This window comes from Mytilus californianus, unplaced genomic scaffold, assembly GCF_021869535.1.
Source record: "Mytilus californianus isolate M0D057914Y unplaced genomic scaffold, xbMytCali1.0.p SCAF_15, whole genome shotgun sequence".
Taxonomy (NCBI): Eukaryota; Metazoa; Mollusca; class Bivalvia; order Mytilida; family Mytilidae; genus Mytilus; species Mytilus californianus.
Genome location: NW_026262637.1, coordinates 19927598 through 19952676, shown reverse-complemented (window position 1 = coordinate 19952676; position 25079 = coordinate 19927598). Strand labels below are relative to the sequence as shown.

Sequence of the window (25079 nt, the reverse complement as noted above, 5' to 3'; positions counted from 1 at the left end):
GCTATAGATGTATTAGAATAGGAGACATAATAATGCTTATATACCCTGTGGCAGCAGCTTCACAAAATTTGTGTTTTAAGCTTTTGATTTCATAAAGTTATACAGATGGATTATAATGGTCTGAAGTTCCTGTCTTCATAGGATTAACTTGACATATGGATCCTAATTTGGCGACAACATTAGCTTTTTGTATAAAAAAACTTTTTAAAAGTAGAAGAGCTGGATAGTCCTTATCTTGTCTACTTATGGTCTGAAGTTTCCGTCTTTTGTCTTTCACATTGAGTTGCATGGTTAAATGACTAAAGATAAAACTGCTTCGGTTTGTTATAACATGATTTTTCAGTTTTTTGAGTAATATGTCCACCATATTCAGTACATCTGACAGGGTCATCTGCTGATTTCCTCATTTCCATGGTTCAGTAAGTCAGATACTACAAGTAAAAGGTGGGTTTTATTTGGAGTATATAAGGCGTATATAATGATTGAAAGGTGCACATGTCTATCTGATAGAATCATCCTACCTTTGTCTTATTTTCTTGGTTAGGTGTTCAACATTAAGTTTTCAGTATTAGTTCAGTTTTTAGATTACTATAAGTAATAGGTCAACTATATGTGGTGTATAAATTAATTGTATGGTGTACATGATCCTCTGACAGGATTCATTTGACCTTGAATGCAGTCTCATGATTCCTTGGTCACTGTAAAGATTTCGTCATTCCTTTACTTCGCCTTCTTAAGTCCGTACAAAACTCCCCCCCCCCCCCCCCCCACTAACTGTGTTCAGACCTTTATAAATTTCAACCAGCAAACGACATCTTTAAATTTCAAACTATGGATGTATTAGTAGAGAGAAAGAGTATGTGTTCAACGACATTATTTTTTGTTCGACCTTTATCTTTGTTAGATTGTGTGAATTTGACAGTTGACAATGTAGAACGTTTAATGTTTTATGTCATTTGTTTAACTTCTATTTTTATCAGGCTATCTTATGTATATAAATACAAATTTCGTCTTGCGACTTCTACTTAGTGAGTTTGCGCTGCGGACGTTACAAATCTAAATATGTCACAGGGAAGCATCAACTCAGATTTAGCCAAGGAGAGACAGAAGGCAACATTTAATGTAGAAAATTTATCAGTTCTACTACATGGAGGGCCAGCTAAGCTAAAAAGGAAGCGTTATATTGGTATGTATATTTACTAAAAATATCAGAAGTAAGTTTAAAATGTAGAACGTTTATCTGGGGAAATTGATATCAAATTCTTACATCTGCATATATATTGTATTGACTAGTGCAGAACGGCAAATCAATTATGGATTCACGGAAAAATTTCTGGTAAATGTAAAAATAGAAATAAATTGAAATAAAAACAAAATTTTATTTAATGTTAGCATTTCCCTCCTTAAGTAGCAAACGACAAGTACAGTAGGCTATAGAAGCTTAATGTAAAATTTGTTTAAAATGTTGCTATGCGAATAAATTCCTGGAGTACCAACTTCAATTTATTTCAAGTTTCTACGGCGTTTCTCAGACTGTTTATGACTAAATCCGTTGGTTGTGTACTGATTGATACTTCAGTCTGGGAGAACAAGATTTATTTTAGTGTTACTAATAAATAGCTTTGAACAAACTTTCAGTAACTGCAAATACTCTTATTTCGGTGTTTTGTGTCTATTGTCTTAGAGTTAGTTGTTTTTTGTGTCTCGTGCGCTAGGCTCAAGCTAGCAGCCACTCGCCAGCAGCCACTCCGCTAGCAGCCAGTTTTCAGATATGCCGATCTTTTGGGTTAATCTAAATGCAACTGATTTTACAGCTTGTTCTTAGATCTTCTTATGTTGTACTGTTACACCACTGTCCCAGTTGAGGGGAGGGTTGAGCGCTCACAAACATGTTTAACCCTGCCATATTCTTTATGTGCCTGTCCCAAGTCAGGAGCCTGTAGTTCAGTGGTTGTCTGTCGACTCATATTTGATTTTTTGTAAATTGTTTTGTTATATATAATTAGGCCGTTAGTTTTTTTGTTGTTTTGTTTGAATTATTTCACATTTTTCATGTCGGGTCCTTTTATAGCCGACTATATGGTATGGGTTTTTGTCATTGTTGAAGGCCGTACGGTTGCCTATAATTGCTAACATCCACTTCATTTGAACTTGGGTGGATAGTTGCCTCATTGGCAATCATACTACATCTCTTTATTTTCATATTATACACCTGACTTTTAAACTCGTATTTTCCTGAACATGCATGAAATATTTGTCACTGGACGTTAAAAATAAGCAACCAACAATCAATCAATTTAAACTTGTGTTAAATAAGGGGAAAACCATTTGATATTTTTTTTTTGGGGGGTGGGGTGGTGGACAAGAGGATTTTAAATATGAATATGGTGGCCAAGTAAGAGCTGAAAAATAGGCATGATTAGCGACAGATTCAAATGAATAATAAATCCTTCTGCCCCCTCCCCCTCCGCAGAATATCAAATAGTCGTACCCTTACTGTTATTGTCCGTGTAGTTCGTATATTTATACAGCTTATCGTCCCTACAGGGATATCCTACTAAGGCTGCCATACCATAAAAATACAAGAAAAAATTCTAAAGGAATCGATTGATATGCAGCGAAGATTAGTAAATTAAGTTACTAAGCAAATTCGAGCGGACCTTATCTCGATGTAAACATTGAATGTAAAATTGAGAATGGAAATTGGGAATATGTCAAAGAGACAACAACCCGACCAAAGTGCAGAAAACAGCCGAAGGCCACCAATGGGTCTTTAATTCATCGAGAAAATCCCGCACCCGGAGGCGGGCTTCAGCTGGCCCCTAAATAAATGTGAATAGATCGAGAAGAACGCTTATACATGTACATAAATCGAGACGACATTTTCTTAAGATTGTATCAAAAATAGTAGAAAGATACCTACCTTATAAGAATAGTTATCTTTAATTTTTTAACCTGCACAGACCGTGGCAGACTTTTAAATTGTTATATTCACGAAAAGACAATATTTCTCTATTGAATGTATATGTGACAAGAGCAGACCGGTGTTCTCGATAACTTAGGTGTGAAAAAATAAGTATACTTTGGGAAATTGTAACATGCTAACTACTTTGTGGAACACTCCGAAAATTGGTGACGCGAAAGATCTTCGGATTTTGTATATACAGGACTTTATCAATTTTTTAAAAATCAATATGCAGCAAAGAATAGCATTTTTTAGATTTCTGTTTCACAAGCTTCTAATGCAATTATCTCGATAAATACTGAACATAAAACATCGTGTTTTTGCATGTATATTTCTAATAACACAGTTTAACAAATAGTTTCTTTAAAATGTACAATTATTATTTAGAAATAACTTTTGATCAGTATCGTCACCGGCATTATTTTATTATTGACTTTCTAGACTCTATCATAAGAAGAGTGAATTTTCTTTTGTTTTCGTTCTCTAGATTTCCCATTGATAAAGGTCACTTTGACAATGGTGATAATAAATAATCTTTAATTGACCGGAGAACTATTTGAAGTAACACACGGCGTAAATAGTGATAAACAAAATGTTTACCTTTTTTAATAATGTATGTAATACCTGAAGACAAAATATTAAAATTATAAAAACCTTATGCAATACTGCTAGATTAAAATAAACAGAATTATCTCCCCTTAAATCTGTTTAATCAAATATTTACTTGTATTAACTTTATAGAAGTATAAAATCTTTTAACGCTCACTCATACAAACTGTTAAAATAGATTTTATATTACTGTTACTAGAAATTTAAGTATTAATCATACTTTTATCAGTTTTATGCAGATTTCATATATTTTACTAAATCTTACAAATAAAACTATATTATCAAGTTTATCTTTATTACTTTATGTGTTATCATGAATAGTTTACACATATATTAGATATTTAATCATTTACTATCATACACCTTTCATAATACTGTCACCTACTCATTCAAGTATACACTTATATATCACTCACGCTTGGATATTAAAACTGGAATGTTATTGTAATGAATATATTAGTAATAAACTGACCTTATATAAGAATATGATAGTCCTAGACTATTTCAAAAGTAAAGATATAACAACTTCCAAATGAGCTGAAGAAAATGGCTACCACTTCATATAAAGACTTTAGCCAACTGTCCAAAACAAAGAAAAGTTAAACAAAAGATTCCCGCCTAAATCATACTGGCCAATAGAAAAGAAATTAATCAATAGGTAATGTTCTACCTGAATAAACTAGCAGACTACAAATTATAATAAATGTAAATAGAATATATCAAGTATATATTCTAATAACATAAAACCTTAATTAATGTAAAACATAAAATATAGCTCTACCACAATAACATGAAATTTAAGTAATAATTGAAACGTCACCTATATTATTAAGGGCATACGATACAGTTACAGGGGAGGCAATGACGTTGCTAACGTAAAATGTTATTTTCGCGACGTCAAACTGCGACATACCGGGAAAAGATGCATTTTTCGACTGATTTTTATCATTCAGACTGATTTAACTTGAAAACGAGTTCATGGACCCCTTTTTTTTTTAAATGACATTAGGTTTGATTACGTATGAAGATTATTTGTACCAATTTTTATGAAAAAGTCAATAATGAAATTTTTAAAATTAGATAAATAGACAGCAAAAAATGCCGTTTTTTTCCTAAACCCTTGGAACTTTGATAAAAATTAATTATTTCCAAAGAATTTTTATCCAAAATTAGAGCATACTTATGTAAAGAAGACTTTCTAGATGTTTTTACAAAAAACCGCGTGTGTTTATCTTTTGAAACAAAAGAGTAAGACATGTCTATCCAAAGGATAAAAATATAAAAAAAAAAAGATTTTTGGTAAATGTCTAAAATTTTGACCCCCATTTATCTCCGAAAAAATAAGCACATGAAGGTATATTTTTTATTACATATTTGAATTGACTGGCTGAAAAAGAGCTTGTAAGCAAATTTTCGTAAAAAAATCAATATGGGATCAAAACTGTATCGTATGCCCTTAATATATGAGCAACAGCTTTACCCAAAAATGTGTTTTGCTACAAATTGCTTTTCACAAAGACGTTAGATCTAATGTATGTAAAATATATGTTTGGGTTAGGCTGTTACTCATATCTATTTTGTCCAAAAACTATGTGTAAAATGGGATTTTTGGTCAAATATGTCAATTTCCACATTTTTATGACGCCATGTTGACACCATAAGCGGCCTGTTACACTACAGTGTTTAGATTATATTATCCTGATCATTTATCATTTATCAATTGAATTAACTTGATTTAGAAAGTCTGGCATGATTTTACTGTTTTTGCAATTGCAGGCCCTAATTAATGTATTTACCTTATAAAGCAAAAAAGTTCCGATAAATTATACATTTTTAGATTCAGATTGACAAAGGCCTTTTACATGAAATTGGAAATCATTGTATGCTTAGGGACTTAGGCCATTATACCAGAAAGCTTAAATCAGTGGCGGATCCATAACTTTTCATAAGGGGGGGGGGGGGGGGGGGGGGCGCTGACTGACCTAAGGGGGGCCCGCTCCAGTCATGTTTCAGTGATTTCCTATATAATCAACCAAATTTTTCCCACGAAAGGGGGGGGGCCCGGGCCCTCCAGCCCCCCCTCCCTGGATCCGCCTATGGGCCTTTCATACTTGGTATATTTGATTTTGTCATCATGTGTTTTTGACCATACAATGCCGTAATCCTGATTTAGCCATTTCTGTTTGAGTTCTACTATTTACACAACAACAAGGCACATTTCGGTACGACCCATTAAGTCATGGCAGATAACTTTAAAGCCTCCATAGATACTGTGAGAATCCCCATGTAACCTATCTTTCAATATGTGAAATGAAACCTACATTGCTTATTTTTCTTATTTTATTTTTATAGAAAACCTTGTATGTGAAGATCCGTTTTATAGACAGCTTAAACCTTGGTCGTATTGTAGTATAGAGGAGCAATATGAAAACGCCCTAATAAAACACATACATGCTAAAGAACAGATTGAAAAGCATGGAATAAAAGACAGAAATGATCTGATAACATATAAAGGGTGAGAGTACTTTTGTATATCAGTAACCCAATAGCCTATTTTTAAAATAGCAGATTAGCCCAAGATTATTTATCGGATATATATTCTACTAGTTTTCCATTTTCTCTTTCTTTATAAGTTTTTTGTATACTGTTCCATTTTTGGAAATAATGGAGTTGTCGAATTTATAAACGGTTTCTTTTCTTGTATATGATAGGTAGACATATACTTATTCTTGAAATAGTAGCTTATCCCAAGCTTATTTGTCATTATATTTCTTCTATTTCCATTATGCTTTTCCTTTTATGTTTTTTTTTATGAAATGTTCTCTTTTAGGCAATATTTTTGTTGTCAAGTTCTTTTAAAAGAGAGGCAAAATATTCCAAAGGGACATTCAAACTCATAAGTCAAAAATAAACTGACAACGCCATGACAAAAAAGGAAAAAGACAAACAGACAAACAACAGTACACAAAACACAACATAGAAAACCAGAGACTGAGCAACACGAACCCAACCAAAAACTGGGGGTGATCTCAGGTGCTCCGGAAGGGTTAGCAGATCCTGCTCCACACGTGGCACCCGTCGTGTTGCTCATGTAAGTACAAACCTGGTGATAATTCTAATTCGGTAGGTCACATTCGGGGAAAAAGGGACGGTATTATAATTACGACGATTGAAACATATCTGTCGTCATCTGTAAAACAGATATTCCATTACGGTCAACCAACTCGTAATGGCGTCCGTAAAATTTACGAAGGGATGATTTCAACTTGGAAATCTTGGTTTAATAGCTTCCTTGTGAGCAGCAATCCTCTATCAAGGAAATCATGATAAGAAATACAAGCTCTGGAATATCGTATCAACTGGTATTTAAATGTGTCTTCGTAACGTAAATGTTTTATAAAGAAAGAGGCGGAAGATACCAAAAAAGTTTCAAACCTCATAAGTCTAAGAGAGACAGGAAAAAAACAAATAAAACAAGAACGTGTCCATAGTACACGGATGCACCACTCGCACTAACATTTTCTATATTCAGTGGACCGTGAAATTGGGGTCAAAACTCTAATTTGGCATTAAAATTAGGAAGATCATATCATAGGGAACATGTATACTAAGTTTCAAGTTGATTGAACTTCAACTTCATCAAAAACTACCTTGACCAAAAACTTTAACCTGAAGCGGGCACTATCATTTTCTATGTTTAGTGGACCATGATATTGGGATCAAAACTCTGATTTGGCATTAAAATTAGAAAGATCATATCATAGGGAACATGTGTACTAAGTTTCAAGTTGATTTGACTTCAACTTCATCAAAACCTACCTTGACCAAAAACTTTAACCTGAAGCGGGACAGACGGACGGACGGACGAACGAACGGACGGACGCACAGACCGAAAAACATAATGCCCCTAGGTGGGGCATAAAAACGATGAATAGACAAACAACAGTCTACAATACTAAACACAACATAGAAACCGATAAACTGAGCAACACGAAATAGTTCGTTGCCCATGACACGTGTCTCTTGAAAAAGCTATGGATGTCCGTTATGACGATTCGCTCGCTCGAGACCAAATGTTTAGAAAACACATGCATGAAACTGAAAAGAACAAAAGGTTAATTTTGCCTGAGAGAGTTAAAGCCTTATAGTTTGTAGATAATTTAAATCATGTCATTACCAATACACTGGCTACTAAGCGGATGGTGCCACGGGGATTAGCATTTCACTAACTGTAAGTCTCAAAAACTCGCAATTATTTTACAGACGTAAACCCATACTTACGGTTATTTTATATTTACAGGAGCGCTTTTCCACACGAGGCAGATCCCATAGCCATCAACACGTCTATGTTTATCCCCTCTTTAGAACAACAGGGAACAGAAGAACAAAAAGCAAAATGGTTACCTTTAGCATATCAGGAAAAAATTATTGGAACATATGCACAAACTGAAATAGGACATGGTCAGTTGAATACATTTGAGGTGTTATGATCCAGGAGTGATTTTAACTTGTTGCACTTATGAGTCAAATTAATTTTTCAGACACATTATTAACGTCTTTATTTTCACATGCCTATATTTTTCCATATGTTTAAAGCTTAACTTTGTAAATTTTAAATTACTTAAGACAACAAAAATATTTTCTATATATTTTCTAATAGATTGATTTGTAATTTTACAAAAAGGGATAGTTATGATATAGGAATATATATACATAAGAATTTTATGAACATCTAAACTAATAGGTCTTCTTTCGTGGATACTTTGAGTGGCCCTTGTCTACCGATTTCAAGGCGATTTTTTTTTTGGGTATTTCGTGATTTCTTCATTTTTAGCTCACCTGGCCCAAAGGGCCAAGTGAGCTTTTCTCATCACTTGGCGTCCGTCGTCCGTCGTCGTCCGTCGTCGTCGTCCGTTAACTTTTACAAAAATCTTCTCCTCTGAAACTACAAGGCCAAATTTAACCAAACTTGGCCACAATCATCATTGGGGTATCTAGTTTAAAAAATGTGTCCGGTGACCCGGCCAACCAACCAAGATGGCCGCCATGGCTTAAAATAGAACATAGGGGTAAAATGTCGATTTGGGCTTATATCTCTGAAACCAAAGCATTTAGAGCAAATCTGACACGGGTAAAATTGTTTATCAGGTCAAGATCTATCTGCCCTGAAATATTCAGATGAATCGGACAACCCGTTGTTGGGTTGCTGCCCCTGAATTGGTAATTTTAAGGAAATTTTGCCGTTTTTGGTTATTATCTTGAATATTATTATAGATAGAGATAAACTGTAAACAGCAATAATGTTCAGCAAAGTAAGATCTACAAATAAGTCAACTCGATCAAAATGGTCAGTTGACCCCTTAAGGAGTTATTGCCCTTTATAGTCAATTTTTAACCATTTTTCGTAAATATTTGTAATCTTTTACAAAAATCTTCTCCTCTGAAACTACTAAGACAAATTTAACCAAACTTGTCCACAATCTTCATTTAGGTATCTAGTTTAAAAAATGTGTCCAATGACCCCGCCCGCGAACCAAGATGGCTGACATGGCTAAAAAATAGTACATAGGGTAAAATGCAGTTTTTGGCTCATTTCTCTGAAACCAAAGCATTTAGAGCAAATCTGATGAGGATAAAATTGTTCATTAGGTCAAGATCTATCTGCCCTGAAATTTTCAGACCAACCAGGCAACACGTTGTTGGGTTGCTGCCCCTGAATTTGTAATTTTAAGAAAATTTTGCAGCTTTTGGTTATTATTTTGAATATTATTATAGATAGAGATAAACTGTAAACAGCAATAATGTACAGCAAAGTTAGATCTACAAATAAGTCAACATGACCAAAATTGTCAGTTGACCCCTTAAGGAGTTATTGCCCTTTATAGTCATTTTTTTACAATTTTCATAAATTTTGTAAATTTTTGTAAATTTTTACAAAATATTTTCTACTGTAACTACCGGGCCAAGTTCATTATAGATAGAGATAATACTAGTAGTAAGGAGCAAGAATGTTCAGTAAAGTAAGATCTACAAACACATCACCATCACCAAAACACAATTTGGTCATGAATCCATCTGTGTCCTTTGTTTAATATGCACATAGACCAAGGTGAGCGACACAGGCTCTTTAGAGCCTCTAGTTTGTTTATATGAAAGCATAACAAATTTTGATTTATTGATTTTTATTTGTGTTACTTTTCCACTCGCGAAAGTTATGTATGGTTGGTAGACAACATATCAGTTAACATTAATTGTATGTAAGAGACAACTGAAGTGTACATTCATTATTGATGCAAGTTCCAATATTTTAAAGGTACGTTCTTGAGAGGACTGGAGACAACAGCGACATATGATCCAAAGACTAAAGAGTTCGTACTAAATACTCCATCTTTGTCTGCAACTAAATTCTGGCCAGCTGGATGTAAGTATAACGACATAAGGAGTACAGAAGAGAATGTGATATAAAAAATACATACAAAGACATTGTGTACAATAAAAATGGGGTAAAACAAAATAACGGAGTGCTTTTTGTACGTTCTTCTGTGTATTTTTTGTTATTCTACTGATGGATAAAAAAGGGGGGAGGGTTAAACCCCAAACATAGTTAAGCCAAGTCACATGTTCATGTAGCCGTCCCAAGTTAGTAAGCTCGTCAGTGAATGATTTTATTAATATCTAAATGTTTTTGTCCTTACGGGTATTTGGTGTTTGTGGTAGATTTTGATAGTCCATCGTATCTATGGTGAGTTTATTTAACATCGATTTATAACATTTTGAGACTCCGAGCGAAATAAGAGATAGATGCTTGTCTATTGTAAAAGACCGCATGTTAATTATTTTTTAAATCTGTTATGTAGTTGTGTTGCTGTCTCATTGACGTTTACCCCACATCTTCTTTTATTCATTAAACTACAACATTTAGTATACAAACTTTCCTATAATGCTTTGATGTTGAACACTAATCGCTTTAGTCCTATCACATATTCGGAAATTAACATCTAAAAGTACATATAAAAAATTGCGTTAATAACTTAATAACCATAAATAGTTTTTTTTCTTCAGTAGGAAAAACAGCAAATCATTGTGTAGTGGTTGCCCAGTTATACACACAAGGAAAATGTCATGGTATTCATATATTCATGCTACAGCTGAGGAGTTTAGAAGACCACAGCCTGCTTCCTGGTAAAGGGATATGTATTTACAATCTATAAGAATAAATCTTTGATAAAAGCTCAAATTATTGAGCTAACATATATATGTGATGCATATTGCCTCTTTTTTAGTCGGGTACACCTTGCATTAAGGCAGACTTGAGAATACTGGTTTGTATTTAAAAAAAAACAAAAAAACAAGCATACTGGTATATCGCCTTACTCTAGTTTGGATTTTTTTTTTAATTTTGAGTTGAGTAATAATTATGAATCGCTGTAACAGATCAGCTGGGATTGCATGGAATGAAATAACTCAATGCTGCTGGAATTGTTAAAACTTAGGGTGCATGTCTTTGTTCCCAAATAATTTTCTTTTTTAATGACATCACTTAAAATTTGATCAAATTGATAATCTTGTTCGTTTAAATGAAGAGTATGGCATACCATCGAATTAGTAAGTGATCGAGTTTCAGATAGAGTTAAGATGGGAGTCAATGTTCGAGTAAAATTGGAAACCATCAAATAAGTAACTGTCAGGATTCGCCTTACTTCAAACGATAGATACTTATTTTATTAACATCAAAATGTTTTAGAAAATTAAATTATCTTGCGCCAACCTTTTTTATTATTTTTTTTTTGGTTGTGCTGTTGCTCACATTATCTCGGTATTTATGGAAATATCCAGTGTTTGCTAGTGGGAAAAGAAGAAATGCATCGTTTAAGCAAATTATTATTTTCCGTACATTGTGAAATTGTATTTTTTACCGAGCGCATTCCACAATATGTGCCATCTTAAATGTGAGCAGTGAGACAATTGTCTTGTGAACGTCCGAAAAATGTTATCTGACAGATTTTAAATACGTTATGGTTTTTGACGTCCATTTCATATTTTTCAATTTCTCAAACATTTGCCAAAAAAAAATCATAGTTGTGAAAGAGAAACGGAAGATACCAAATGAATAGTCAAACTCATAAGTCGAAAACAAACTGACAATACCATGGCAAAAACGGAAAACGCCCAAAAGACAAACGACAGTCTACATAACAGAACATAGAAAACTAAAGACTGAGCAACACGATTCCCACCAAAAACCGGGGGTTCATTTTCAACACGTAATAGGCGTCCTTTTTATACAAAATAACACATCTGACACATATGTTATTCAATTAACTACTAATAATACTGTAGGGATTGAGACAGGTGTGATAGGTAACAAGTTTGGATTTGGAACAAACGACAATGGATATCTAAAACTGAACAGTGTCAGGATTCCACGTGATAATATGCTGATGCGATACTCTAAAGTAAGTACTATATATCGTACAATACCTAGACTGGTACCCGGTCTTTATTTGACAAATTTGACAATATTTATTTATTCCGAAGGCATATAGTGAATATTTTACGGAGTGAACAGACCTATATAATACCAAAATTAAGTACTAAATTAGATAACACCAAAATGAGAGTAATTATTTTGCATAATATTCGCGTCCTACAGTTTCCTCTCGTATCCTTCAAACGACGCACAATGCTTGTAATTACTGAATATAGTTATCAAAGGTACCAGGATTATAATTTAATACGCCAGATGCGCGTTTCGTCTACATAAGACTCATCAGTGACGCTCAGATCAAAATAGTTATAAAGCCAAACAAGTACAAAGTTGAAGAGCATTGAGGACCTAAAATTCCAAAAAGTTGTGCCAAATACGGCTAAGGTAATCTATTCCTGAGATAAATTCAAAGTTTTGTAACAGGAAATTTATAAAAATGACCATATAATTGATATTCATGTCAACACCGAAGTGCTGACTACTGAACATGTGAATCTCACTTCGTGGGAACATTTTTACACTTTTTCAGATTTTCCAGTTCATAAAAATCAATCTTAGCAGCATTCTTAATAAAAGGTATCCCATTTTAAAAAAGTGTTTGTTTTATCTTATATCTTCTGGGAGAATTTAGTTTGCCTTAGCTTTATCAATTTGTGGAAATCAGTTATCACATTAAAAGTGTTGCTCTCTGACGCATATCAAATTCTAGACCAGGTGATACGACATCTATAAGTTGATACTTTTAAATACTAGTAACGAATTATCAAACCATGCCTGCATATGATATAAATATAAAAATCCAACCAAATAAATTAAGTCTTATAAAAAAAAATGACTATTGTCATTTTTCAGGTCTTAGAGGATGGTACCTATATTAGACCTGAAAATCCTAAAGTAACTTATGGCGTCATGGTACTTGTCAGATCATTTATTGTTAGAAATGCCGCTGTGTTACTGGCTGAGGCTTGTACCATATCTATTCGATACAGTGCTGTCAGAAGACAATCTGAATTAAAACCGGGGTAAGTATATTTGTTTTTGATTCACAGTTAGAAATGTATTTTTTTTTTTTAAACGTTTTCCTGCATTTGCTGTTGAATGATTGGATGCAGTTTTGTTTGGTCAGGTACTTCAAGTTTTGGATCATAACTAGCAAAATGGAACGAGCTCGTCGAAGTCGCCATTCGGTTAAGGAATGCATTGTTCATAGCTGGTGAAATACATTTTGAAATCAATTTTAAATGATGATTTACTAAGTATATATTAAATCTTATTCACCTACATATGTCGTATACATTCTTTTGTTATCCATTTTACAAAGTCTTGTGTTAAAAACAATAAATACATTTCTAGGCAAAACAATTGCTCTCCCAGAGCTATACAGACTAGGCTGATGTCAGCAGTTATGGTTTTGTTGCCATTATTGATTGTCCGATATGATTTGAGACATAATTATCTAACCATACCCCATACTGGCACACCTTTTGACTAATAATGAAGAGAATAGTATGCGATTACTCGTTTAAACCCAGGAAGTTTGTATTGCCAAATCTTAAAGTTTCAGTGATGTTTGGTTATTATAATAAGGTTGTCTATATTTGCTTTTGGTTGTCTCGCCCATGTATTCTTCTGCTGATTTTCCATGATTTCCCTTATTTACGATAGCTTTGGTACTCTTCTTATTCTAATCACTCGTCTTTCGTCTTTATTTATTTGTTCTATTCTAAGTATACATAATTTTATATTGCAATTCAGTAATTTGTAAAGTTTTATTTGTAATAGGTATGAAGTTTGTATAAACGTTAACACTTATCTAATCTCATTGTTATCCAACGTCTTACAAGCCAATGGCAGTCTGTGTATCATCTTTTTATTAGGTATCAGTATATCATCTTTTTATGGTATCAATATATCATCTTTTTTAGAAGCATAATCATAAGATTAATTTATTTCAACGAATATTGTAAAGAAATATTTCAAATCAAATATACTGTAAAGGCAACAATAGTATACCGCTGTTCAAAAGTCATAAATCGATTAAAAGAAAACAAATCCGGGTTACAAACTAAAACCGAGGGAAACACATCAACTATAAGAGGAAACAACGGAACAACAGAAACACTGAAGTGCAACAAAAACAAACGCCAACATACATATAAACGGACTATTTGATAACAACTGCCATATTCCTGACTTTGTTCAGGACATTTTAAGAAATGGCTAGCCAAACCTCCCGCTTATATGGCAATGTTAAAAAATACCGCTAAAAAGACGACACTAGGAGACAGGAATACAGTACAAACAATCGCAAGAACACTCAGCACAGAGAAAAACATAAATAAATAATATAATAGTACATTACAACATGTAAACCACAGAAACGGAATCTTCCATGAATTAACGACAACACATGACACCACAAACTGTGCGTCACATGAATGGACCAACGCCACAAAAAGTGACGTATTTTTGTGACCTATATATAATCAAAGGTTATCTTGAAATTCATACATTTATATGGAACGAGATGTAAAAATTCACAATTATTTTCACAATACTAGTCTAAATAATTATCATGATTACGACGGTCTTGAAAGGCTATTATATATATATACTGTAATTGAAATTACTTTTTTCCTTCAGACTCATTAAAGTTTTCCCTCTACAAATCAAAATTATTTATATTTTTAAAGGGTGGAACTACGGATTTTATTGTATTTACCATTATGATTTTAGGGGTATAGAACCACAGATTTTAGATTATCAGACACAACAGTACAGGTTGCTTCCCTTGTTGTCTACAGCGTATGCTTTTCATTTTGCCTCGACTAACATGACAGAAACATACGAAAGGATTAGCCAACAAATTGAGGGTGGACGTCTTGATCAACTACCACAGGTATCTATACTGACTCGAATTATTATCAAGCACATACTTTGTAATGTCCTTGACAACCTAGAAAACAAAACCAACTAGAGTTAGGTTTCCTACATGATGTTTCCCTTGTTATTTCCTTCTCTCCTTTTTTCTACTTAATGTAAAACTCAGTGCTAATAATCGTAAAAGGCCGAATACTTACTATTACTTTTCGTTGTTGCCGTTGTCGAACATTCATGTTCCATTTTGTCTTCAGAATGGGACATTACATAAATTTATAGACTAACTTATTTTCAGTTACATGCATTAGCAGCGGGACTTAAAGCTTTCACAACGTATGCATCATCTGCAGGAATTGAGGTATGCCGAATATGCTGCGGTGGTCATGGATACTCACATGCTAGTGGACTTCCAAAAATCTATGTTTCCGCGGTGCCCGGTTGCACATATGAAGGGGAGAATACAGTATTGATGTTGCAGGTGGCAAGGTTAAGTTTTAAGGAATTTAGTTTTAAATTTAAAAATTGATAGAATTATTTAGATTGATTTTATTTAATTTACTTTAATATGCAACCAGAAGGCTAATGAATACGCTAAATATGAATTATCATGTTTTCTTCAAGTACATATTGTTTATTATTATACATTCTGTAAGAATGTGCTTTGATAATTAAAATGCTCTTTTATGGCATAGAGTAAAAAAAATATTTCGGGAAAAGTCTTCCAATGTCTGATAGTGAGTAAGTAGGGGTAAAACGCAGTAGCTAGTACAGCTGAACCCAAATACAATAGTAGTTTTTTTATGATCTGGAGATTAATCTTTTTAAATTTTTTATGATCTGGAGACCAAACTTGATATTGACGGGGGATAACATTGTATCTAGGTTATCAACGAGTTGAATTTGATATTGGCGGGTAATTTTTGCTACTCCCTCGGGCATTTAACGGTCATGAACCGAATATCTGAACATAATGATATAAATGTACGGAGATACGATATTCGTAATGCGTGTATATCTAGGGTGATATATGTTGTAAAGTACTATTATATTATTTATTTATGTATTTCTCTGTTCTGAGTGTTCTTGCGTTTATTTGTACTGTATTCCTGTCACGTAATGTTGTCATTTTATTGGTATTTTTAACATTGCCATATAAGAGGGAGGTTTGGCTAGCCATAAAACCAGGTTCAACCAACAACTATTTTTTAAAATGTCTTGTACAAAGTCAGGAATACAACAGTTGTTATCAAATAGTCCGTTTCTATGTATGTTGGCGTTTGTTTTTGTTGCAGTTCATTGTTTCTGTTGTTCCATTGTTTTCCTCTTATAGTTGATGTGTTTCCCTCGGTTTTGGTTTGTGACCCGGATTTGTTTTCGCTTAATCGATTTATGAATATGGAACAGCGGTATACTACTGTTGCCTTTATATATGTAAGACTCATATCGACGTCTGGTCTCTAATCGACGTCCTTTCCTCAAATCGACGTCCAAATCAGACATCATAATGAAAGAAGATTCCAAATCAACTGCCAATTATATGACCCTCTAATCGACATCTTTTTGTCGTTCTGAAATCGACGTCCAATATTTGGCTTCTCTAATCGACTTCCTTTTTACGGACTTGTCACAATGATGTCACAACTTTATTTAAAGAAAACAACTGTCATATTCCTGATTTGATAAAGGCATTTTCCGAATACAAATGGTTGGTTAAACCTCAAAACTCAAAAAGTTGTTAAAAAGATCTTGCAGAGTCCAAATGATAATACTTTTCAACAATTGACTTTACTTCCTTTTTCCAACTATTGTTGTTATCTTTATATTTGGGTTTCTGTCTCATTGTATTATATCCACATGCTATGTATTTATATGAAAATGAAAGGAATAAAACAACGTAGATTGAGTCGATTAACTTTTTTTTACCAATATATTAATATGCATGTACATGTAATATGATGTCGGTGTTTGTCCTATTGTCATTTACTAATGCTTCTCCTTTATGTTTATTAAGTTGATTATTTTGGACGGGATGTTGCCTACTTTATTGTTCCTTCTTATATACGTCATCTAAGTCTTTATGATTTGTAAAGTATATAAAGATATGTAAAACAACTAGTTTCTTTAAGCAACTTTACACAAAGACAAAACGATAAAGATACTATAGAAAAGATCAAACTCAAAACAAATAATTAAATGATATATATGACATCATTTTTGGAAATACATGACGTCACATTGGACGTCGATTAGAGGGTAAAAGTATTGGATACTGATTTGAGAACGTGACTTTAGATAGGACGTCGATTTGAGGAACGGACGTCGATCGGAGTCTAACATATGTATTACAGTCAGCAATGGGTTGATACCACTGTTTGTGGACTGTCATCATCAGCTCAATAGTCAGTGCTTCAAGACTAGCATGATTTATAACAGACAATTTCAAAATTTCCAGTTATATTTGAGGAATTATTAAGAAACTAAGGTTGCAACTCCCTCGGGCAAATTTGACCTTAAATGAATTTGGCTATTCTTTTTTGAGGCCTTTTGGTCATTTAGCTCCTAAAGACTATACAATTTTTTATCTCCCTGGCTTTCAAATGTTAAGATATGAGCGTTTTTGATAAATGTAAATCTAGGAAAGCGCTTTGGACGTTCGAAGTTTATAAAGTTTTATTTTCCTTTTCTATGTATCAACTTACCATCAGCACCTGCAGTTGTTGGTATTATATTCCAGAGCTTGTGTTTCCTTTCATGATTTTCTTGGTAAAGGGTTGCTGTTTACAAGGAAACTATTGAGAACATATCTTCGAAAGTTGTACGGAATCAATCATAATTGGTTTCACTGTGTGGAATATCTATTTCCCATATTGTCAAGGACATGTTCTAAATGTCGTAACCACAATCCCGCCAACTTTTCCGTGATTGTAAAAGCACAGAATGGGACTTACCACCAAGTTTGTATTTACCACGACAGGCTCCACATATACATGTACAGCAAGATTATCTTACCTTCCACAGCACCTGAGATAACCCCCGGTTTTTGATTAGGTTTAAGTTTCTATGTAGTGTTTTTCATCGAATAATGAATTATGATTGTCCACTTAGTACCTTGTGTCTCTCTTTTTTTTTGTATATTAAACTATGACAAGCCGTTTTACTATTTATTCTAACTTCAAGATATTTCATATAACATATAAGATATCTTATATAATCTAGTTTTTATAAGATATCTTATATAATCTAGTTTTTATAAGATATCTTATATAATCTAGTTTTTATAAGATATCTTATATAATCTAGTTTTTATAAGATATCTTATAAACTTTGTATAAAGTTTATAAAAAATTCCATGTTTACCATTGAAACAACAAAAGGGTACATAATCCTTAAGAGGATGTGATTATCATTTCATTAGTAAACTTTGATAGAACCTGAAAATAAATTCATCAAAGATTCCAAAAGTGCCGACTACTTGGCCAGCATTGCCATCGAGGAAGAAAATATGTTTTTAATTTATAGCAAAAAATATTGAAATTTTTAATTTCTTTTTTAATAAACTACAGTTGTCGTACGTGCATACGAAACAAGAGCACGTTTCCTTCCTAAATGTGTTCTCCACCAACCGAAAATAAACCACTGGCACAGTTACCATATGACCGCCAACTTATCTGGCGAAGTACTCCTCTAAAACCAAAACAAAACAATCATTAGATAGGGACGATACCAAATTGAATAATAAAACCCGTGTTTATTTTTAATTGGAGCACCAACTGTAACGGTGTTCAAAATAACCGCTGTTTCAGCCTAGGGTACAACTCTAGATTCGGTCCACACAAAGCCTCATTTGTATTATTGATTTTTGATAAGACTTGAAATATAAGTGATTTGTTCATTTTTCTGTAAAAATTAACTGTTCTCAAAATGTTGACACTAAGGTTTTTCTTCTCCCATATATAGATTGCACAACTATTTAGAATTTTCGGTGTTTAATGTTCTTCAACTTTCGTTTTTGATTTGTCCTTCCAACTGTTTTGATTCGAGCGTCACTAATGAGTCGTAAGTAGACGAAACGAGAGTATAGCGTACAACATAATAAGCCTGGTTTCTTGGATGAGTTTTCGTATCAACTGAGCAAAACACGTGGTGATTAACTGTGTCAGGGATCCCATATTGTGCAATTACACTGATCAAGCATTTAAAGCAAATGGCATTATATTGTAGGTATCTAATGAAGTGTTACAGAGAGAAACAACAGGGGAAATCACTCCCTGGATTTGTCAGTTATATTGGCGAGTCTATGGAAAAGAAATCACTTATGGGCGCCGATGTATCATTCACTTGCTTAATCAAGGCTTATAAACACCGAGCGGCAAGGTAAAGTATATAAGGCAAATATTTGTGTAGTTATTGATCGATCATAACAATCATTGGAACGACTGGAAAACAACTGTCATATATTTCCGACTCGGTACAGGTATTTTTCGTATTCCAGTTCTATATAGTTTCTTTCTATAATAAAATTGTATGACATATTCCAGCAGCACATAAATATGGAGTAATTGACACCCAGTTGATAACCTGTCCTATTAAAGGAATAAGGCTATTGAACCAAGGGTTCCTAAGTGTAAAGTAGTAGTCATCCCTTCAAAATTTGTATGGACGCCATTATGATTTGGATGACCGTTGTGGAATATCTGTGTCACATATGACCACGGATACGTTTCTGTTTTACTTTTCATTTCCACAATTGTGACATCATCCAATGTAACTTATAATCGATATTTATTTTACCATGAGCAACACGACATATGTCACTAGTAATGTATTGGCCCTCTATTACTTCTGAGCCCTACTTTATATGTAGTAAAGGGTTACTTTATAGCGAAACCAACATGACGTCGGAATACTACTCTATAATTACGAAAAAAATACGTTATATACTTACGTTGGACTCTTAGACTTCGGATTATTATTTATATTTAGTAAAAATCAACAGTACTACAAGTCAACGTTAAGTATGTAGTACTCTGTGACTTCGAATCATTACTTATATTTAGTAAAAATCTAGAGAACTAACGTATGTCCATGTGCCTTCGGTTATACTACTTTTTAGTAAAGATTAGCATCGTTAACTACATAGGACCTTGTCTTTTAGGTGAACTTCTTCATTAAAAAGGTTTCTATGTTATGTGAACGACTTCATTATAAAAGTTTCTATGTTATGTGAACGACTTTTTATAAAGGTTTCAGTGTAATGGGAACGACTTCATTATAAAGGTTTCTAAGTTATGTGAACGACTTCATTATAAAAGTTTCTATGTTATGTGAACGACTTTTTATAAAGGTTTCATTGTAATGTGAACGACTTTTTATAAAGGTTTCATTGTAATGTGAACGACTTTTTAATTATGTTTAAAGGTAATGTTGAAGGTTTTAGATTTTTTAAATGCCAGACTTTAAATGCAAAAGTCTTATTTTGATAATTATAGGAACAATACAGAGATGAACATATATTTTGTAGATTAATTGAAGAGGCTGCGAAACAAATGCAGTCGTTTATTCAGGCAGGTAGTCCTGCACACGTAGCCTGGAACAAAAGTTCGGTACAACTCTTTTTGGCTGCAAATGTAAGATATTTTTTGTGTAGATGTTTTAAATAAATATACTATGAAAGGAACATCGGTTAACTACTGTCGCTTTCATTTATATTTCCCTTTACACAAGCCCTATTAAGAATCGTCAACTTGACATCATTAGAAATATTGTAATGCTTATTTTGAAACATTGCGCGGTTATTGAAAATACTGCTGAAATAGCTGTTCTCTTTACTAAAAATTGAATAATGGATTATTAAAAACAAATAAGAATTAGAATGAAGCTCCTTTGTGATAATCATCCCCTGTTTTGCTTTTCTTCAAAGAAAATCAATATAATTTATAACCATTTTTACAAGTTTATTCCATTGTCTAATGATGGGTTTTGTCTGTTCCGATACAATTTTCCCCAATATCTGATTGATACATATTCATTATCCCTTTCATTCAAGTACTTTTGTGTTATATTTCATAGCTCAAAATATAAATACATTTATGACAAATGACACATTTTCTTTTCAGGCTCATTGTCACTTGTTTTGTGTCGAGAACTTTATAGATAGCATTAGAGACTGTAAAGTAGATAGTAATACATCAAAGGTTTTGAATGAAGTTTGTCAGCTATATGGTGTCCATGGAATCATAGAAAATTTAGGCGAATTTATGCAGGTACAGTTAAATCATTATATAAAAAAATAAGATATCAAAAAGTTGCACTTCTTTTTCCTATATATTGTTATGCTTTAATCAAAAACAAGATGAACATATTCCTTGATTCGTCCTTCCATCTGAAACAAAATGTTTAAGAATGAATTGACATGTTTCTTTGACATCTTCTTTCTACTTCAGCATTATTTCTTCTTGGTAAAAAAAGACAGACTAAATTCGATTTTTACAATGATGGCTGTTGTCGTTTAGGATTAAAATTGGGGAAGAAAAATAATTTAAAAGTTTCAAGATAATTGTAGTTGCTTAAAATCATTTGTGTCTCTTTTATTTATTGGTTAAAACTAAAAAAACACTGGTCAAGTTTGATAACTAGCGTCCCAGATATTAACGCGAAGACGTTACACGACTTTAGAATACTAAAAAGGACCAAAGGGGCAATTAAAAGTCAAGTCGAAGAAACAAAGATTTCACCATGACCAAAAGAAACAAAAAACAGTAACAGTCAAACATAATATAAGCAGAAAACTAAACATTTTCAACACTAACACTTTCAAAAACCGGGGTGTACAGAGTTGATACGGAAGAGTTATCACTAATTCATGGCAAGACAAAATCACCTGCATATGAAATAAATATCTCTCGATCAATTTAATATGCCAGAGCTTGTGTTTCCTTTCGTTATTCTTTGATAAAGAGTTGCTGCTTGTAAGGAACCAAAGATGACGTATAATCTACTTGTTGCAGCCGTTTTTCGTTCCTCGTGTATGACATAAACGAATTTCAGGAGCACATAAGTTCACGATCGGTTTTTTTTTTGTGGTGTTCGTATTGCTCATTATTTAGTTATTGTTCAGTTAGATGTTGTTTGTCTGTTCGTTTTAATTCCTTTCGTCCATTGTTGTTTATCTGTCTTCGAGTAATGGTTTTTCGTTGGAATCTTCTTTCTTTTTTATCTTTACCTCAATGTTTGCTAGCAAAGACTGTCGCAATCAATAATCTAATTGAAGAGACGACTGGAACTTTTAGGAGACAGTGTTAACAGTGTCAGGAAATTTAGGAGCAGAGCTAGATAAAACTAAAACGTCTGCAAAAATTCACTTCGAATGACGTTAAAATCGATATAATTCAAGTTCAAAATTTAAAAATTACATCATTGAAAAGCGTTCACGATTTGACTATACAAGGTAGTTAAACGTATGTTGAGAAGTACAGTGACTACTGAATGGTTCTAAACGGCGGTGTCAGTCTCAATTAGTTCATATAATATTGGAATATTTAGAAAGTATGATAAAACGAAGATAATAATTGTTATAATATGATTATTGAATGTGAAAACATACCAAAAACAGATAATACATTTTTCACGAAATTTTATTTTATTTGTGTAGGACAACTTCCTAACAGGACATCATGTAGATTATTTACAGAAGAAGATGCTGACCTTATTTGAGTTGATGAGGCCTAATGCAGTGGCGCTCGTAGATGCTTTCGATTTCCCAGACCATAAGTTAGAAAGCTGTTTAGGCCGTTATGATGGTCAAGTCTACCAAGCCTTGTATGATTATGCAAAAATGGCGCCTATGAATCAAACAGAGGTAATTTAGTCAACGTTTGAAAACTTAAATACGACATAATTTCTGTGACAGGTTCTTTTAAAATCATTCTATCAGTTCTGTCAATCTCTTTATGATAATGGCAAAAATTTCAAAGATTCGTACTTCGGATGAAATATGAGTATTGAAACACAAAATACTATTTTAAACCTCATTGAATTGTAACGATACTATGTGATCAATCGATAATTGTCGAGTTGATGTTTTACAGAAGTTGAACAGAAAGATAACAGAATAGCGTAATTGAAAAAAACAATATTTGCTAAAATGTTTAGTCTTAAATTCATATGAGTTTATTTCAAGTAAAAACTCGTCAATTTATTGTGTACGCCAGACGAGCGTTTATGCACATGAAGCAGTGAATACTTAATAATTGGAAATCATAAATGGAGATTAATATCTGATACTATCTATGATTTCGTTTTAAAGTCATTGTTTTGGGCTTTGTATGGTCATGTGATAGTTTTTTTTTTCGGTTGAGAACAGGAAAGAAGTTAAAAGTCCAATAAATTATATTGTTTATGAACGAAAGATATCCATATTGGTAACGTATTAAAGAGGTTTGCGATAAGTCATTCGTTATCAACCTCGTTTCAATTGTTTATACAATCTTTATAAAAAAAAATTGTAACGTTATTGCAGAGACATATATATATGTGAAAGTATTTTCCAAATTATATATATATATTTGGAAAATACTTTCACTTGAATACCAAAATCATTTATACATTTTCAGACTGCAACAGCATAAAGTCAGAAAAATGTAAGTGATATAAATTTAAAATATTTGGATGTAGATTTGAAATTATGATGGCGTCACACAGGCTATGGATTTAAAAAAAAATACCTAGATTTTAGACCAGTTTATTATTTGATTTTTTTCTATTACAGGTCCACAGTACCTATTACACACATCTCAGACCATTGATGAGTGGAGATTCAAAACTTTAAACAGTTTTATTTATGTTGAAGTTATTCAAAACACTAAAGCGTTAAACTTGTCTTCCAAAATTTTGCAATGACACTGTATTGTTGTGTTGAACTCTGAACCTAGACTGCCTCTATTGAAAATTTGAAGTCATTCAAGGATACTTATCCTCAATCTTATATTCAGAGTATGCTAGTATTTGAAATGATGTTTTGTGGTTTTATTTTGTTGATAACTTACTTGGTTGTTAGTAAATAAAGAGACAACACTACTTAACCAAGGCTGAAGTCTCTTATATCCATTTTCAATATACTAAAATTAGATTTTGGTGGGTAATTGTCTTATTTGTAATTATACACATCTCATAATTTTTATAAGATAATAAGAAAAACACGGGCATCGCAGAAACTCGTAACGGATCGACACCGGGTGTGTCGACAGGGTTACCGTCTCCAGGTATGAATGCACTTTCCACCATTCATAGACTCAGTCAAAAAGTCAAGGAATAGGGCACAATCGATATACACATTATTATTCATTTATATATAGATATGACGACAACTTTTCTAATATCTTAATATCACAAAAACATGTCTATATTGAGTTGAGACACCTGTAGACACCGATAATTGTTCAAATTCCTGATGATGATTTTATTAGGAAAACAACACAAGTACTGCACGTTTCTGATGAAGTGAAATAAAATATAGAAAAACGCTTCTGATGCACCTAATTTCTAAAGTGTTATTTTCATTTCCTGTTCTTTAATTACCATAATCACACCCGCTATAAATGCCATAATGAATACGGCTTCTAGACCTTACCATGTGAATAGTTTTCCTTCTTAAGTTTCTTTAAATTTCATCTCTTTATAAACTTCCGAACTGCTATCTGTAATACTATATTGAATTTTAAGGAGTGTAGTGTGAAATCGTTATTTGTTTTTTTTTTTCATTTTTGTCGAGCTTGCACCATTTTGTCAGGGAAGAGAAAAATAGCGATCTTACATCCGACGTCGCTGATGTAAACATTTAGATTCAGTCTGCGGTTAAAGTTTTGTTAAAACTTTAATAACTTTGTCAAACCCTCATGGAATTTTACGAAACATGGACTGAAGCGTTTTCATATTCAAAAGATCCGAGCAAAGTTTGGACTTATTGTATTTTAGAGATAAGTGGATTTAGTTTTTTTTTGCAGTTAACATTTACATACAGTCTGTCTTAACAGCTTTTTAGACATACATAACTTGTGCCAAACCTTCATTGAATATAATGAAACTTAGACAGAAGATCTCCATGATCAAGAAATATTTGATTTTTTTCCCATTTTATAC

At 32.9% G+C, this 25079-nt stretch overlaps 1 protein-coding gene across 1 annotated transcript; it reads left to right on the top strand.

Annotated features, from left to right (window-relative positions):
* Positions 1-1006: 1006 nt before the first annotated feature.
* LOC127725595 (peroxisomal acyl-coenzyme A oxidase 1-like) lies at positions 1007-24027 on the top strand. The gene is made up of 14 exons (XM_052232681.1): positions 1007-1186; positions 5927-6089; positions 7875-8035; positions 9888-9995; positions 10637-10756; positions 11915-12030; positions 12915-13084; positions 14799-14961; positions 15238-15428; positions 19164-19316; positions 20464-20569; positions 21059-21205; positions 22594-22800; positions 23710-24027. Exons 1-14 carry the CDS (start codon positions 1063-1065, stop codon positions 23767-23769), a joined length of 1989 nt encoding a protein of 662 aa, XP_052088641.1. The 5' UTR covers positions 1007-1062; the 3' UTR covers positions 23770-24027.
* Positions 24028-25079: the final 1052 nt, after the last annotated feature.

Coding starts and splice junctions, on each gene's coding strand:
- LOC127725595 (XM_052232681.1), top strand. CDS start 1,063: ATGTCACAGGGAAGCATCAACTCAGATTTAGCCAAGGAGAGACAGAAG. Junction 10,757..11,914: donor AGACCACAGCCTGCTTCCTG/GTAAAGGGATAT, acceptor ATAATACTGTAG/GGATTGAGACAGGTGTGATA. Junction 12,031..12,914: donor TGCTGATGCGATACTCTAAA/GTAAGTACTATA, acceptor GTCATTTTTCAG/GTCTTAGAGGATGGTACCTA.